We start from the raw sequence: 17099 nt of genomic DNA, 5'->3' as shown, positions 1-17099 counted from the left end.
AAATTTTGTGGCATCTACTTTCTTCAGCATCTTTGAAATTTGTACTTAACATAAAACAAAATACATTTAAATGTTTTCACTTTTTTCATTAATAAGTAAAAAATTATTAAAACTTTCAGGAATAAGTTTCAGTATATGTATATTACATTGACATTCCACAGTCATTTTTTTTCTCTTAAGTGCAAATCATGTTCTGGTCTTAAGGAGGTATGGGGGTTGTCAGTGCTACTAATGTTAATTTTTGTTCGTTTTGAGTTTGACTTGGTTATTTATTATAATTTCTGTTTGTTTTGAGTTTCATTTATTTGTTGATGGTGATTTGTGGTAGTTTTACGCTTGGAAAGTTATTTGACTTTGTTTCTGCCCATTTTTGGCTTAGTGAAACTCTTTACTTTTTTGTGAAAAACTTGTTTTATGGCAAAAATTTTATGAATTAATATAAGATAACATTCACGTGTTTGCCGGCATAACAAGGATAGATGTGAAATGGGTCATGGCTGCCGTCAGTAAATTTAGCAGGGGCAGGGGACAAGTGCTTCTAAGGTTTTTGGCACCCTTGGGATAGCTCAATGGCCCCCTGTCGGCATTTATTGGAGGTATCTCTGTAAAAAAAAAGATTTTTTCGAAGAATTGAGCTTGCAAATCCAAGGAATGATGACCTGATAATTGCTAAAAAAGAACAGAAATTAAATAAAAACAAGTTTTTTCCATAAAAGTAAATAGCAACATGCACTTATAAATGCTTTTTAGCATGGCTCTATAAGACTAGTGTAAAGAGTTAAGGAGGGGATGGCCCTCTTCATACATGGAGTAATTTTTGTCAGTTAACTCTATAGCTGCTGTTTCTTTTATTTGATAAAAGCTTGTTGTTTTATTATTTAATAATCACTAAGAGGTGATCTTTTTTCTTGGAAGAAATAATAGCAGCAATATGGAGTAACTTTGATAAGTTTTTTCTTGTTGTAACGTTTGCTCTGTTACTTAATTTGGTTTTATAAGGTATTCCTCATTCATGTTTTTCTTCTTTTTGTTAACCTGTATAATTGTTTGTTTCTTTTAGGCTTAAGTGTCATTAGTAAGTTACGTCATTTTGAAACTTTAAGTAGCCAAGGTATTTCCCATTCCATTGTGAAACGTGGAATACATGATAGCTCGCATCCTTTCAATTCAATCAGAGAAGTCAACTTTAAAGCTCTTGGAAAAGACTTTAGATTGATACTAAACCCTAGAAAAGGTATTCTTCATCCAAATTTTCAATCATATGAAGTGGACAGATTTGGTCGTGAAAGGCCTGTATTTGTAGGTAAGATGAATGAGAATTTTTGTGAAATTAAGAATTTTCTGATCATTTATTGTTTATTTAACAAACTTTTAGAAAATATTGCAAAAAACAACTGTTCTATGAAGAAAAGTGTGAGTATTAATAAAAGGAGAATTTTGTTCCTACAGGCCATTGATCTGTTGCTGTTTTCAATATTTCCTTATTTGCACCGATTCTGTCAGCAGAATGGACTTAGCTTGTTATTGCACTGATTCAAGGGGATTTTCGACGAAGCTCAAAAATTCAAAAAGCTCGGTTTGTTGAGATAGTTGATTTTACTCTAATTAAAATCTGTATACCATTTCATTCCCTTCAGAAACTACCCCAGTTATCTAGAAATGAGGTCCAGACTTGTTTAGACTTATATTGTACTGAAATATGCCATGCTCTCTAGTCTCCCTGAAACATACAGTTCCGTTGCAGCGAGTTCGAAGAGGGTATTCCTGGATGGTCGACAAACCTCGATCTTACAGCTTCATTTAGTCAAGCAAAGCAGCAATTTTTTGTGTGGAAAGATTGTGAATGTCAAATTTTTCAAGCTTCTTGCTCTGCATTGTAAACATCTTATCAGCAATAATTCTGCTTGGACAAAACAAGGTTGGAATGTGGTTTTCAGTTGTATTTTTAGTTTGGAAAACCTCTACTCTTCTGCATCTCCTTTTGACAGTCCGAAAGGTGAGTGGTATGTGTATTATGTATCTGAGTTTTCTGTTCCTGATCATAGAGCAGTCTATGAAGACATGTTGACAATTTCCCGGCCTCTCATTAAGATGGCGATTTTGTCGTTAGCATTTGTTATGTAGAACTTGCTATGCAAAAGCTAAAATGGAAGCCTTCCTGTGGTGTCGATAGAGCTTGTACAGCTTATTTGAAACACGATGGTGAACATTGCATGATGCATCTCTCTTCTTATGTGGATTCACCCAGGGGAGAGCCCCTTCTTCATTCTGTATTGGAAATCTCTACCTCATTTCAAAAACAGGAAAATCCAAGCTCTATTCTTATCATTTTATCAGATCATCGTCGCTACTTCTCTATGTAAACTCTTCGAACTGCTGTTTTTGAATGGAGTTGAAGAAAATACGTTACGTCCTTCGTCATCAGATTGGATTTAAATGAGGATTACGATGCGCTGATGCCCTAGCTGTAATTGCTAATGTTTTGATTGAAGCTGATTCTTCTGGAGAAAGTCTTGTCCTTCCCAGACAAGACATATTTGAACCTTGGATTTGCTTATCTAGGCAGCCATGCTTCTGAAAGCTGCTAAACGGGGAGTAAATCCTGCTGCCCCCTTTAATCTTCGGAATTTAAGGTTACACATCCACCTGAAGCTTCTGCTAGACAAGGGCATGCCACTTGCTCCTTGTAGTAGACTTGGCCCAGAAAAGAAGGGGGCCCGTCAAGGAGCAGGCACATCAGCTGGCCTTTTCAATAGCTGTGTTTTCAACTCGGCTAAATCTGAGATCATGGTTTTTAATTGGAAAACGGTTAAATTGGTTCCATTTGTATTTCTTGGATAGTTCTGTCCAGCAACTCTATTATCTTGGCCTCCCCATTAGTTTCTCAATCCACCACACCCATACGCTTTTCCTTGATCAGCTCAAATGACGAATTTCTGGAGCTTATGTTTCTAATGTTTCTTATGTTTCCCCTATTTTCTAAAATAAGGCAAATTTTCTCAGGCTCGTAACTTTTGATGGGTAGGACTAAACTTGATTAAATTTATATATTTAAAATCAGCATTAAAATGCGATTCTTTTGATGTAGCTATTGATATCAAAATTCCATTATGTAGAGTTTTGGTTACTATTGAGCCGGGTCGCTCCTTACTACAGTTTGTTACCACGAAATGTTTGATTCTCACCCTGATCTTTCACCTTCATTAGCTAAAGCTATCTGGATTAACTGGAGTACTTGGAGCTATCTGATCGGTTGAAGTTTGAGACTCTACAGTCTATATATACCTCAAACAAGCACAAAGTAGAAACAATAGGGAAATTCTTTTCAAGACAGTGGAAATCAATTCAGTGGATATTTCCACTGTCTTGAAAAAAAATTTCCCTATTGTTTCTACCTTGTGTTTGTTTGTTTTGGAAAGGCAGTATGGTCTTCGTCGCTATTTATATATATCTCCTCCAAAATGTAAAAAAAAAATTACTTAATTGAGGTTTCAGCAATAGCATTGAATTGTACGGTTAAGGGACTCGGCTACAGCAATCTTGATACAAAAAGCTCGAATTGTTTACTGTTTTTACAAGTGATACAAACATACACAGCGTACTGAAAAAAACTTTGAATATTTTAAGCATCTTGAAAACCAAGTGAAGAGTCAAAATAACTAAAAAAAATTGTTCTTTTTACTGGCTTACAATTTCACACTATCAGAACTTGAAGCAGACGGGCTTCCCTTTTTTAGCAGACGCTTAAGGAGTAACGTGATTGGATTAAATTAACACGTGTATTACGTAAACCAAAGACAGTAAGGGGCTCCTTTGCAACAAATTTATTGGAAAGTAATCATTTCTGTATAATTGAACAGGTGTAGTATTAAAGAGTATAAATATCATTTTCTCAAAAAATATTGTCGAAATGACACTGGAGCTCCTTCAGTCAAATTCTCCTTCAACGTCCTACAACTCAAATTGTAAGGTTTGTTCTTCCTTTTTTTTGTATTGCAGATTTTTGAGTGTAAGTTTTTTTTCCATGTTTAGATGATGAAGAATTCTTCGAAGGCAGAGTTTTTGGGGAAATTAGCTCTTCAGTGAAGGTTCACATGTCCAGTGATGGAATTCTCACAGCCTCCATTAGGACTGCCGAAGATACATATCATGTTGAGGCAAGTTCTGATATCTTCTTGAAAATTAAGAAAAGTCACTGTGGTAAGAATGTATTAATCGATCACAGTGTGGGCGCTATGACTTCATTTCGTGAGTAGGGTTTCTTCCTGTGAGGAATTAATGCTAGTTCAAAGTTTTTTTCTTTATTTCTAGCGGTATATCGAACAGCAGTTCTTTTCTTCTTTTTTCCATTTGTAGTTCTCTAATGTATCACATATAGTTTTTTGTACAGTAATTTTGCTCCCTAGTTTGATTTATCAGCGATATTCTTATGTTTACTTGCACTTTTAAGTTCAAAATTCAGTACTTTACATTTTGTTTTTTCTAAGAGCGCATAAAATTTAGATGTGGAAATTATTACGTAGACTGAAAATTTGTTTAAGTGTGCTGTAAAAAAAGAAAAAAAAAGAAAAAATCATGAATCGTTATGGATTTGTAACTTAAGTAAATTTTTTTCTCTATTCTTGTGAATGTTAAGTGTTTTATGTAGGGATTATTTAGAGGGGGATTGATAACCCTGTGTATAAGTCCTGTATATCCTTCTTTCAAAGTTCACAGAGTCATTTAATTCTCCTAAACAGTGTCTTTGTCCTAAATGGGGTCGGACGCTTATACCGTATTGGCTATATACTTATTCTTGGTATTAGAGGCTTGTCAACCACCGTACTGTTGAACACAGCCAATTATTACAGAACTAAGAGCTTGCTTTTATCTTTGTGAAAATATATCCAGTGATACTCTGTGCTCTAATTAGCCAAAGAGCATGTGAGATGACGGGTGTTAAAACGAAAAAAAATTATAGTGTATGATCTTTTGCGAGGACCAAATGAAAAAGTTTGACCCTTCCTCCGAATACAAATTTTAAACCCCCCCCCCCCCCGAAAAAAGGCAAAAAACTTACAGATGTGTATTAAGGATTAAGGATTGCCAAAGATCGTCCTTAATGATCAACCGTCTAGGGCCTTACGAAAAGCAGGTCGTCCCCGAACGGGATGGGAGTAAACCATAAGGAAAGATTCAAGGGAAATTGGAATTTCTCGGAGGATGTAAAAGGCGAGGTTTTAAATATTTTTGGATGGAGGAGTGTGCTGAGCAGTTTTAACCTCAAGTGCCTTGGTGCTGTAGTGAGATTGTTAGCAGTAGTAGTAGTTACTTTACTAGGTAATCATTCCTCTTTCTTCATTCTGAGTCTTTTGGTGGTGTTAAAAGAATTCGTTGACTAGTTAAGAGCTCTGTTAAGATTCAGTAAATGAGAAAGACTCTTATGGGAACATCTTCTTTCGGGACTTGCAACCATATGGTGTTTGGACATGGCAATATTGTCTTACTGAAAAGAAAGGTGAAGGATGGGGCTCTAGACTTTAAAGTTCAAATCAGCAATGCTGATCTCCGTTTCATGGTCCTTCAGCCAGGAAGTGCAATGGGAGGGGGGCAGCAAGGGTCTTCCTTAGAGTAAGATCAATGCTCCATTGCTAGCTAACACACTCCCATTTGTTAATTGCCTCTTATGGTTTTATATAGGCCACTAATTGTTGAGGACTTCAGTCTAATTTATTCCATCTAAAAATTCAAATGTTACTTTGTGTAAGAAATTTTTGCCTTCATCAAAATTGATAAAGTTTAAAATTTAGATTACCAAACAAAAGTCTTGCATAATTTCTAGAGCCGTGTTAAAAAGTTTTGCATCCCAACCGTACCCACCGAATAGTATGTTTATACCATAAACATAAAAGCGTTTAAAAAATTCAAAGTGTCGCTGAAAATTATATAGCTGTTGAAGTTTAATGCAAAGTTTAAGTTGTTTTACAAAGTAAGTTTCAAAGAGAAGACATTTCGTAATACCTGTTTTCTTAAGAAAGCATCATTTGATTCCATTCCTCACTTTCTGCGTTTCGTTGAAGTGTGATATTAACTTCAGTTATATAAAGAGGAATATTCCATCCATTTTATTTAGTTTTCATGGGTGTGGCATGTACCGCAACCTGGCAAAGAATTTTTATTAAGGAATGATAAAGGATGACTCCTTTCATGTCTATCAATTTGAGGAATGACAAGGACTTGCTACTGTAGCAAATTCTTATTATTCCTTAATTTACTTTCTTTTCAAATTAACCTTTGAACACTTCTCTATAGTGTTTCAGCGTCCCACTAGTGACGACCAAAAACAAAAAGAAGGAAAACAAAGGGAGAAACATTACTGCATCCCATGTGGAAATTGACTTTCGAATTAAAGTGACATCAACTCAAGAATGGTAAAACATCCGAAGCTAAGTCACAGCGTAAGCATAAAAAAAAACAAACAAAAAATAACTTAAATCTGCTTCTTCATATTACAAATGTAAAGTCAAGGATTTGGTTTCTACTAACCCAAAACAATGGTATTATAGAATATAAAAAATTGTGGGAAAATACATAATAATATAGATCTATATTTACAAGAAGAGCCCTCAGTTACAGCCAGTGATCTGAACAAGTTTCTTTCCTCCATAGTTCAGAGCCTCCCTCTCCTCTCTTTTGGCACTCTTTATGATTTCTACTCTCTCAATTTCCCCGTTAGTTTGCCCTCATATGTGGAGATAAAAAGTAAGAACATTAAAAAGTGCAGTACTTGTCTGCTAGACATCCCGATTGCACTAATTGAAGCCTTCGCTGAGAATCTTTCAGAACCCTTACTTTTTAATGAAATCACCTCTACTTCTCAGCTCTAAGTTCTCAAATTTTTGGAAGTTAGGTTTTATTACTCCCATAAATAAGAAAGGTAACAAGAAAGATTTCGATGCTTTCTTGTCCATTACCCTCACTCCAGTTTTTTCCAAGTTATATTTTCAAGCTTTTTAGCTGAGTGGTTGAAAGTAAAGATAATCCCAAGTGTTGAACAAAGGTAATTTGAAGACTTATGCTCTACATCTTCCACCCTCTATTTTGTTCTCTTTATGGGCACAGTATGTAACACACTTGAAAAACCCAATACCTGGCTCAGTGTTAACGCAGTGGACTTGCAAAAAACTTTTGATTTAATTAACCACAATACATTGGTAGAAAAACTATCCAATGACTTTCAAGTTGACCACAATTAAATTAAAATAATTGCATATTTCCTCTCTAATAGAACACAAGTTGTCAAATACCTGAATGTATATTCTGATCCCTCCCAATTTATAATGGTCTGCCCAAGGGAATCCTCTTAGGCCCGATTTTATTTCTTGCAATGATAAACGACCTAACTGTCGATTTTTCCAGGATAGAGGGAAATTCTTTGATGATTTAAATGTCTTAGAGACATGTTTCGAAAGTTTATAAAGTAGTCCAATGAACGTCTCGGAATCGATATCAGACGAAGCTGTTACCAATTAGAGTGAACCGTTTAAAGTCAACGGGTTTAGCTGTTAATTTCTTTAAAACTCTCCCTTCTTTCTCTTGCCCGATTTCCCCTGAAATGCCTGCTAACACAATGAAATCACTGGGTGTTAACGTCTCAAGCGACTTAAAATGGGATTGTCATATTAATGGTATCTCAAAACGTGCAAATGCCGCATTTTCTCTCCTTAAACTCTTTTAAAAAATTTAAATGTCCGAAATCACATTGTTTGAGGATTTTCCTCTTATTTTTACATCCAACCCTCGAGTACGCCTGTCTTGTTTGGCATCCTGGTATCTCCATTGAGTTGTCGGACAGAATAGAGGCAGTCCAAAAAAGGTGCCTAAGAATTATCTTCAGAGGGAGAAAACTGTCTTATATTTCCCTTCTTCAGAGAACCAATCTAGTCACCCTTAAGGGAAGGAGAGCAAAAGTTTCTTTGCGTTTCGCTAACAATGCCCTTAATTAACCTAGGATAACTCCCCTTTTCTTTAATCAATATTCACCCCATTCGACCCCGCCTCCCGCGTTCTGCTTCAACAAAAACCCCCCTACTTGCCTCAGTAAAAGCTTCCATTGAACGATATAGAAGAATTTTCATCCCTTACATGGCTGACATATTCAATCAGTGAATCTCTTTTTGAACTCTTTTCAGGAATAAATCTTATTTTACTTTCCTTGATGTTCAAAATTGGGCACCTTCCCAATTTGAGTTTTTGGAATGGAGCTCCTAACGGTGCAATTTTCCTTTCGATCCGACACTACTTTTGTGGGGTTTTAGGTTATTTTTCGAAATTCCTACAAATTGGTTTTTGCGGTAAACTTTTACCACAAAAATTAAATGAAATAATAGCTACCTTCCTTCAGTCAGCAATAAATGACGATTCTTCCTCATTTGACGTTTTTTTTTTTTTTTCAGAATCCATTTTTAATTTTCGGTTTGGGTTCAAAGTAAATGGACCGAAAAAGTTTCTTATATATAGATGCATAGCTCTACGAGTATACTATTTCTTATTGAATCAATAAGCTGAAACAAAAATAAAAACTAAAGTCTTTAGAATCAATTCGGTCTAAAATACAGATTGGATAGAGGTCAGATCCCCCAATGCCAAAGGAAAGTCTAATTACCCATATGTGTGGTAATTGGAGATTCAGTTCTTGGCGAAAATCGGATTATATTTTGATATTATCTCCTGTCACGTAAAAACCAAGCCTTTAGTTCGATAAAATAGCTTTGGCGGGAAAAAATAAATACGAAAAGAATTCATCACTGCTTTCCATGCGAAAAAGTTATTTTACTTGTTTTTCAGACGGGGACTGTAATTCTCCTTTATTAAGTTTTCCACCATGTTGATTCCAATGGTGCAGCTTTTATTTCGACCTGACCCCATTTTTGAGGGATTTCGGGTGAATTTTCGAACTTGCCATACATTTGTTTTTGCAATTAACTTTTACTATCAAGATTAGCTAAAATAAATGTTACCACCAAATCAGGTTCAAAAACTGAAAAGGTTTTCCATGGTTGTTGCAATCATGAACTCAACATTCCCTTAGAATTTAAGTGAATACTCTTTGACGTTCCTGTAACATTCCAGATAAATTAACAGATACTGTCTGCAATCAGGTTGTCAGAAGAGCCTTTTTGCAAGAACTCAGGAACGGCTAAGGTTATAAAGTTGTAACTTTCAGAGGATGTTCAACACAACCAAAATATCGTTTGAATGACTTCTCTTCATTATTGCACCCGCATACGGTCACGTCAGAGTCACAAGTAAAAAAGTCTAAATTGTCTGAAATAAAGAGAGCTCAGCGATGCCTCTTATATATATTGCTAATGGCTCTTATTTTGCTCAGGCACAGTTTGGGTCCCTTGTTCTCCCAAGACCCCATTTTAAATCAATTTTCTGGAATGTTCTTTCTCGTCAATTTTGTTTTATATTTTTATTGCCTACAATTAGATTTTAGTGGATCAACTGCTATTATGGTGTTACATTCCCTGTTTCTTCAGCTCTTATTTATTTTCGTTATTTTTGTTAGTTTGTTTAGTTAAATTTTCTTATATGTTCCTTGTTTATTGTTTTCTTAAAGTCTAAAACAGTTTTGGAAAAACTTCTTGTTTCAACCTGTGATAGTTTACTGCAAATTAAATGGACGGAAAAAACACATGTCTTTTACATAAATGGATAAATTATAAAGTTAAAAAAAATCTTGTGAATTTCTATGAATAAAGCTTATCAAAAATATGGCAAGCAAAGACTAAATAAAAAACTTTAGCGTGAAGAATGAGGGATTGAAGAGGGGACAGCCCCCCAAATTTATGGAATACTTTCTGTTCTTTGTATGTTTTAGTGCTGCTCCTTTCTTTCAGTTGGAAAAACTTGTTGTTTTTTATTAATTGAGTTGAGTTTAAAGTTAAGTTTAGGTAGAGTTGATGAGAAAGACTCACAAGCAAAACCCTTCTTGTAATATTTATTTAAATTTAACATTTGCGTCCCAATAACTTGTCTTTATTCATCATTGTACCCAAGTCGAATCGTTATTGGGAGGGAGGAGGTGAGATTTTCTTGGGGGGGGTGATGTAGACTCATGCTAGTAGTTCGGTTCTTGTAAAACATATGTTAAAGTGTCAAATATCTAATGCTCGTTTCTTGTATATATCGGTTAAAATCAATTAAGTAAAAATGAATGACCAGGTGTTATGTTGCTAAAATATTTCATATAAGGTCTGGGTGTAACTGCAAGATTGATTGTTTTTTAAATGGTAAAAACAAACAACAGGTTTTTTTTTCGTTTTAGCCATCGTGGAGACATTTACGGGATGCTAAAGACAACAACACGATGATTGCATATAAAGGTTCAGATGTTATTGACGAATTGGATGAGGCTGATGAAGGAATGGAGCCCCCTAAAGTCTGCGCCTATGTTAGAGTTACTGAAAATGCAACAGGTTTTTCTTTCTTTTCTTTATGCTTATATTTGTTGTCAAAAATCAAAGCAGTTTACCGCAGCGAAAAAATTTTATGTTTTCAGATTGGATGTCTAAGATACAATATAACAGCAAATACGAAGTTTCAATCCATTCAACGAAAAATTGTCAAATATTACTTGTGTAACTGCTCAATAGAAATTTTTGAATAAAAATGTTTGCGGTATGAATATGTGCCTGTAACTTTGGGAATTGTGGGAATTTTCTGGGTGGTCGTGCTTCACTTCGATCTTACCGTTCACAGATTTGAATTGAAGATCTTGGGATATCTGTGCTAGCTTGGGATCACTAGAAAGTATACACAGGTTGTTGTGTAAGTAATGCTGTTCGTGTTAACGTGAACAAAATTAAATCCCTTTTTGTTATGTTTTGACAAAGAATATTGAAGGTAGATGGATAGAGAATCTCAATTTGAAGGAATTATTTTTACAGGTTCATACCTTTGCAACTTTTATTTTTGTTTTTTCTTAAAATTAGATTTCATTTTATTCACCGTAAATCTAATAATTTTTCTATTAATTTTGTTTTAATAGAAAAATTAAAACAAAATCATTTTTCATTTTCTATTAAACAAAATTATTAGAAAAATGGAAAATGATTTTTTCATTTTTCAGGAAAAAATCATGAAAAATGATTTATATCTTCTCATGAACAGATAATATCTGTTATCATAACAGATAACAGATATTGTTATCTGTTATGTTAACAGATAACATAAATCTGTTAACCTGTGCAATGATTTCTAACTAAAAAAAATTAATTTAAAATGATCTATTTATGCTTCACTTAAACAAAAATTTTAGGAATAACAACGAAATTAGGTTTGTTACTACTACTATATTTTAGTAACCCAGCATTAAACGGTTTATCCGGTACATTTTTTAAGTAACAATATTGGCTGGGTGTCTTGCAATAGACTTTAAAGTTGGTTTTCAGCAAGAAACAGCGGATTGTGAAAAAAACCTTTAATGAACATGTTATTATTGATTATTTTTCTTCAAAAAAAAATCTTTGGGCGCGCCATGTTATTTGCGTCGACAAAAAAGTCACTTCTATCATTTAACGGACAAAAAAGTGCAATCAATCAGATATCAATCAGATCAATCACTTAGTGGAAAAATTTGTTTTAAGTTCAGATTAAAATAAATACCCCTTCAGTATAACACAACTCCACATTGTGTGTATGAGAATTATCTTGAGAATATTATATATTAAACAAATACAAGAAAAGTAATTGAAACTAATGATACCAAAAACTAATTTCTAGAATTTTAGGAAGGGTGTAATTTTTTACTGTTATAAGCAAAACAGGAAGAATTGTATTGTGTTTTGGCAGTAGTTGCAACCTATTAAAGTGTAACCGATGTTCATTGTATTCAAAATTTAATAAACGGGTTTTAAAAGAACTTGTCACGGACAAATATTTACCGTGTAATACTATTTGAAGTTACATTTTCGTATGGGTAGGATTGAGGTAGTACTGCTTTATGTTATTTCTTTACTAGTTTTTGCAAGATGTAATTTAATCCAAGTAGTGGTCATAGGCTGTTGCAGACTAGCGGAGATGAAAAAATTCACTTTCCTATTTAAGATTGAAATAGATCGCACCATTGCCTTTTTGCCATTTTTGCCAGATAACCATTACGCCAATGATAACGATTTGTATCGGAAATATTGACGATATTTAACTTTTTCTCTCTGATAAGTTTGCCTGTCTACTTGCCTATTCAAACAATGCTTTCCACTCGACAGACTTGGACAATCTCAGAGTTGCTTAGACTATAAGACTCATCTTTAATTCTCACACTGTAGTTGCGCCCCTTACCACTTTCTCGTAAAGTGAAATCTGTAGAGCAGAAAAAAAAAGAAAAAAGAAGGACAAACTGATGTGTTACCCTTGCATCATAAATAATGTTTGAAGTATTAGCAAGGGCATCGGCGCAATCATTTTGAACTTCTATGGTGCAATACTAGCATCGGGTTTGAAATCGACAACCACACATATCCTAAAACCTTTTGCTAAATATATAATTAATGGGCTTTGGTATTGGACTTCGATGTTGCAACGCAAGTCTTAGATCCGTAATGAATAGTATCGTAAATACGTTAACACCTATTCTCATAGAAAGCAAACACCAATTTTGCATTGTGTGCTTCATCCAGTTTAGTTTAGGGGCTATTCGTAATGGCAAATTCAGAGGGAATATCTTCGGTTTTGAACTATTAGGGGGTTTGGATTCCCATGAATAGATTGAATTAGTCATTATGTCTAGTTTTAAGAACGACGGGTCATACTAAAAACAACATTATGCGATACAGGGCTCAACTCCCCCTAGCAAACGTTGTAAATTTGTAACGCGAAGCTGTCCTTCAAATGTTCTAGCATACATCATCGACAAGTAAAGATCCTAAATGAGTAAATATATTTATTTTGGATGTCCCTTATTTTGTATGAAGGCATATAGGTGGTTATGAAAAGGGCTCTTTCAAGCCTGGACCTTCACAAATAATCTGGGCTCTTCTATTTTTCCCGTATAATTCATTTAAGGCACCTATCGTTTGGAGTTCTGACGAAATTCTGCACCTCTGCAACGAAAGTTTTGCTTACGTGTCTGGCGTTACACAAAGAAGGAAATGTAATTTATATTTTAAAAGAATACAAGAAAACAGAATTAAAGAGATAAAGCTATGCAATTTCCTACTTTCTCTAGTAGTTTTATGATTTACGATTCCCAAATCCTGCAGTAAGTGTTATCATATGGGAATATTGCCGTGTATGTTACCATATGAGTTAATAGTGGATCGTTCTTAAATCCTAGCAGGCATGATCAGTTTGATATTGCACTTTACAAGGCACAGATAACCATGAGTTTCTGGTCATAGAAGTACGTTGATGCGTAAACCTTAATTAGACGAAGTTGCCCTTATTCGTCAAGAAATATCAATTTGCAATAAATATTGTAAGTACATTAGCATATCTTAAATGAGAGACTTGCCGAAATCCCGAATAAGGGTATGTTTCTATAATAAATGGAAACTTGCACAGTTGGTTTCCAATATCCATCTAAGGAAATTTCCCAATTTTCTCGGTTCCCATTATCGCCCGTCACCAATTTAATCCGAAAATGTGTACCTATAATATTGGCCTCCAAGATGTTTTTCTTTTTTAATACTATCGATTTTTTGGAATGGAATCATCCATCGGAAAGCTTTGTCATCCTAATCAATTTTGTTGATAATTTGTTCTCATAATGAAGCATAGCAATAGAAGTCTAAAACTCGAACCTTTTAAGGCACCACGCGTGTCTATCTTGTTTGGACTTTACTAGCATTGATAACTTATACTCTGATCACTTGTTTTTAATGAAGTCAACTCATATTTGATAATTCTTAAATTTTTTGTTGTAGAGTTTGATAACAGAGAAAGTGAAACTAATGCCTATGTTATTTTTCAGATGATGCTGTAACAACAATAGATCAAGGCATAAAGAGAGATAAACGACAGGCTGATGGCTACAATTACGTCGCTGCAAAAACAAGATGTCCTCTTTTGCTAGTGGCTGACTACCGGTTCCAACGTGAAATGGGAGGTGGGAGCTCAAAAAACACCATTAATTATCTGGTAAATTCTTGGTTTATTTAGATAGGAGTAAAAAGTAAAGAACTCTATTAAACCAAAAATGGGCAAAAATAGAATCAAACAATCTGCCAAGCGTAATGCTACCACAAAGTAGCATCAGTAAAGAGACGAATTGGTATCTTCATAGCCCAAAATAAATATCCTCACCCATTTTTTGGATAGAGGTATTGCAAAAAAAACCTGGAGACGTACTGGTTTATGTCAAATTTTAATCCGAGTATTGCCTGTTAAATTACATGTTTCTCCTGGTTCACATCGCATCTTGTGTCAAGAATAAAGGTAAGCTTCGACTAATTTGGTCAAAGAAATATTCCCAGTTATATCACCGGTGTTATGCCACATTATTAATCTTATATTTGTAACTGGTGTCTATCCTTCAACATTTAAATCAGCAAGAATTGTGGCCCTACATAAAGGTGATGACCCGAGGCTTCCTGCTAATTATCGTCCTATATCGATACTCTCTGCTTTTTCGAAGGTTGTAGAGCGAGCACTTTATAACAGAATTTATTCTTTTTTTGAAAAATTTGATTACATTTCTAAACATCAGTTTGGATTTAGAAAAGAGCACTGCACTGATCATCCTATGGCTATTATTGTCCAACATATTAGTGATTGTCTTGACCGTGGTGAAACGCCTGCAACTATATTTTTAGACATACAGAAAGCTTTTGATTCCATTTCTCATCAAATTCTTTTGTATAAGCTTTCGAATGCTGATATTCGTGGTAATTGCCTTAGGTTACTTGAATCGTATCTTCGTGGGAAGCAGCAGATACTTCTATATAATGATGTTAGATCTGATTCTTTACAGCAGTCAGATAAGGTTGGTGTTCCCCAGGGATGCATATTAGGACCTCTGCTTTTCCTAGTTTACATTAATGATTTGTGTTCAGCTACTGGAGTTTCTTCTATAGACACTCAGTTTGCTGACGACACTGCAGTAACCGTTTCTGGTAAATCTCGTGAAGAGCTAGTGGTCAATTTAACATCCACATACGATAGATTGTCTACTTGGCTCTCTGATAATAGACTACTTCTGAACAGAAAGAAGACGAAGTTTATTGTTTACAGCAGAACGGGTCACAAGTTTCCAGATATAGAATCAGTTTCCCTTTCTGCGAATGAACCTGAGTCTGTTATTGAAAGGGTTGTATCGATAAGATATTTGGGAGTTGTGTTTGATGAGAATTTGTCATGGAAAGAGCAAATTAATCAGGTTAGAGCGAAGTCTGCCCGTGGAGTTGGTATAATGTGCAGAATGAAAAACCTTCTTCCATATTGCGCTCTTAAATCCCTTTACATTTCCCTTGTGCAATCCCATTTTGATTATGCATCTATTATTTTTTTGAACACTTTTAAAAGTAATGTTACCCCTTCACAGATTATCCAAAATAAAGCAGTTCGTATCCTTAAACCTTTTCTGCCTTTCCATCAAACTTCCCCTTAAAATCCACAACAGAGACCCTTTTTTCAATTCATAATATTCTTCCTGTTCGGCAAAGTATCCAATTTTTAAGTGTTATGTTTAAGATTAAGCTTGAACGAGAAAAGCTCCCCAGATATTTTGCATCGATGGGTCTTATTTCTTCTCCTTCATCTTCACAAGTTGAAACCCGTGGTAAATATAATCTGCGGACTCCTAAGGTAGTTACAGAGAGGTCGCGTTTTTGCCTGAGGTATTTGATTCCTCTACATTGGGAAAGATTGAAAAATGAGATTGATTTGAATGTAAGCATAGATGCTATAAGACGGAAGTTGAAAAGAGTGCTGATTGAAAGTTATAAATCTAAATAATATGAAAAAATGTTTTTTTTTTTTAAGGATGTTTATTATTTTTTTAAGTATTGGGTTGGTCTCCGGGGTTCGCCCATGAGGCCTCCAGATGTCTTATGACTCACTTGATTTTAAGTTGTAAATTTAATTGTGTCTCAGGATTGTGCGCGGAGGATGGAAGTGGTATCGTACGGCACGGGATTTGTTTTTTATTTATTTCTGCCAAGATTGGTTAAGAGAAGTATTTATTTTTAATTTTTGTGCATATTTAGTGTTTCTTAAAGGTAGCTCAATTGTATTCGAGCTATACTCTCAGCCTTGAGTTACCCAATATTTCGTATATATTGGTTATAATAAAAGAACCTTGAACCTTGAAAGAAAAAAGAAAACACTAAAAATTTGATTGATGATGAAACAATAGGTAATGACAACGAAGGAGGGAATAGGATTTGAAGGATTAAACTGAATCAGGCAAATGATAGCAAGCGGAAGTAATTCGGTAGGTGTGACCAAGCTGTAATCGGAGCGTACGTTTTTTTTGTGGGAACGGAGTTAACTTTACGGAGCTGAAGAGCGGAGTTAACGATTTGGGCGACGGAAAAAACATCGATTGACTTAATGAGAGAGGGATTTTGGGATTGATTTTGTAAAGGCTGAATGTGCGAGCCGAAGGTTGCTTGGTTTTCGCACACAGAAATATAGTAAAAGAGGCAGGGAACAGCGTGTGAGTTGTAAACCATGTTCATGGCTTCGTAATTGACAAGGCGGCTGGCTTTGTGAGGCAGAGACGTTTGGCGAGAAACAATGGATGCCAAGTGTTTAGTGAGCGGTTTAAATGAAAGTGATAAGTCGAGACAAATGTAAAAAAATATAGTCACAGTTGCTTTCGGTCATGCAGTCGTTATTCCGAGAAAGTAAAACTGTAATCTTATTTCGGGATCTTGTGTCCTGAAGTGAACAAAAGCGAACTGCTCTTGGCATCTATAAAAAAAAAAAATCAATGAACAAAAAACTTGCTCTTTAAGGATTGTCATCAAATATACCATATTCTTTAAACCAACTTTACTCTTCATTTCACGACGTTCAGTCAATATTTTTAGTTTCGAAATGCATATAAGAGCAAATAGTTTATTGCTTTCTCCCAAAACGTAAAACCTTACAGATTGTCTGTTATCATTTCT

At 34.8% G+C, this 17099-nt stretch overlaps 1 protein-coding gene across 1 annotated transcript in view; it reads left to right on the top strand.

The window, feature by feature from the left end:
* LOC136028087 (ADAM 17-like protease) overlaps nucleotides 1–17099 on the top strand; it is a 52906-nt gene that overhangs the window by 14446 nt on the left and 21361 nt on the right. Inside the window, exons 2-5 of the mRNA XM_065705706.1 lie at nucleotides 1061–1303; nucleotides 4033–4157; nucleotides 10313–10463; nucleotides 13958–14124. Coding sequence (XP_065561778.1) covers nucleotides 1061–1303; nucleotides 4033–4157; nucleotides 10313–10463; nucleotides 13958–14124 — 686 coding nt within the window. The remainder of the gene's footprint in view (nucleotides 1–1060; nucleotides 1304–4032; nucleotides 4158–10312; nucleotides 10464–13957; nucleotides 14125–17099) is intronic.

This window comes from Artemia franciscana, chromosome 6, assembly GCF_032884065.1.
Source record: "Artemia franciscana chromosome 6, ASM3288406v1, whole genome shotgun sequence".
Taxonomy (NCBI): Eukaryota; Metazoa; Arthropoda; class Branchiopoda; order Anostraca; family Artemiidae; genus Artemia; species Artemia franciscana.
The sequence above is the reverse complement of the archived record's forward strand: the minus strand, read 5'-3'. Positions and strand labels throughout refer to the sequence as shown.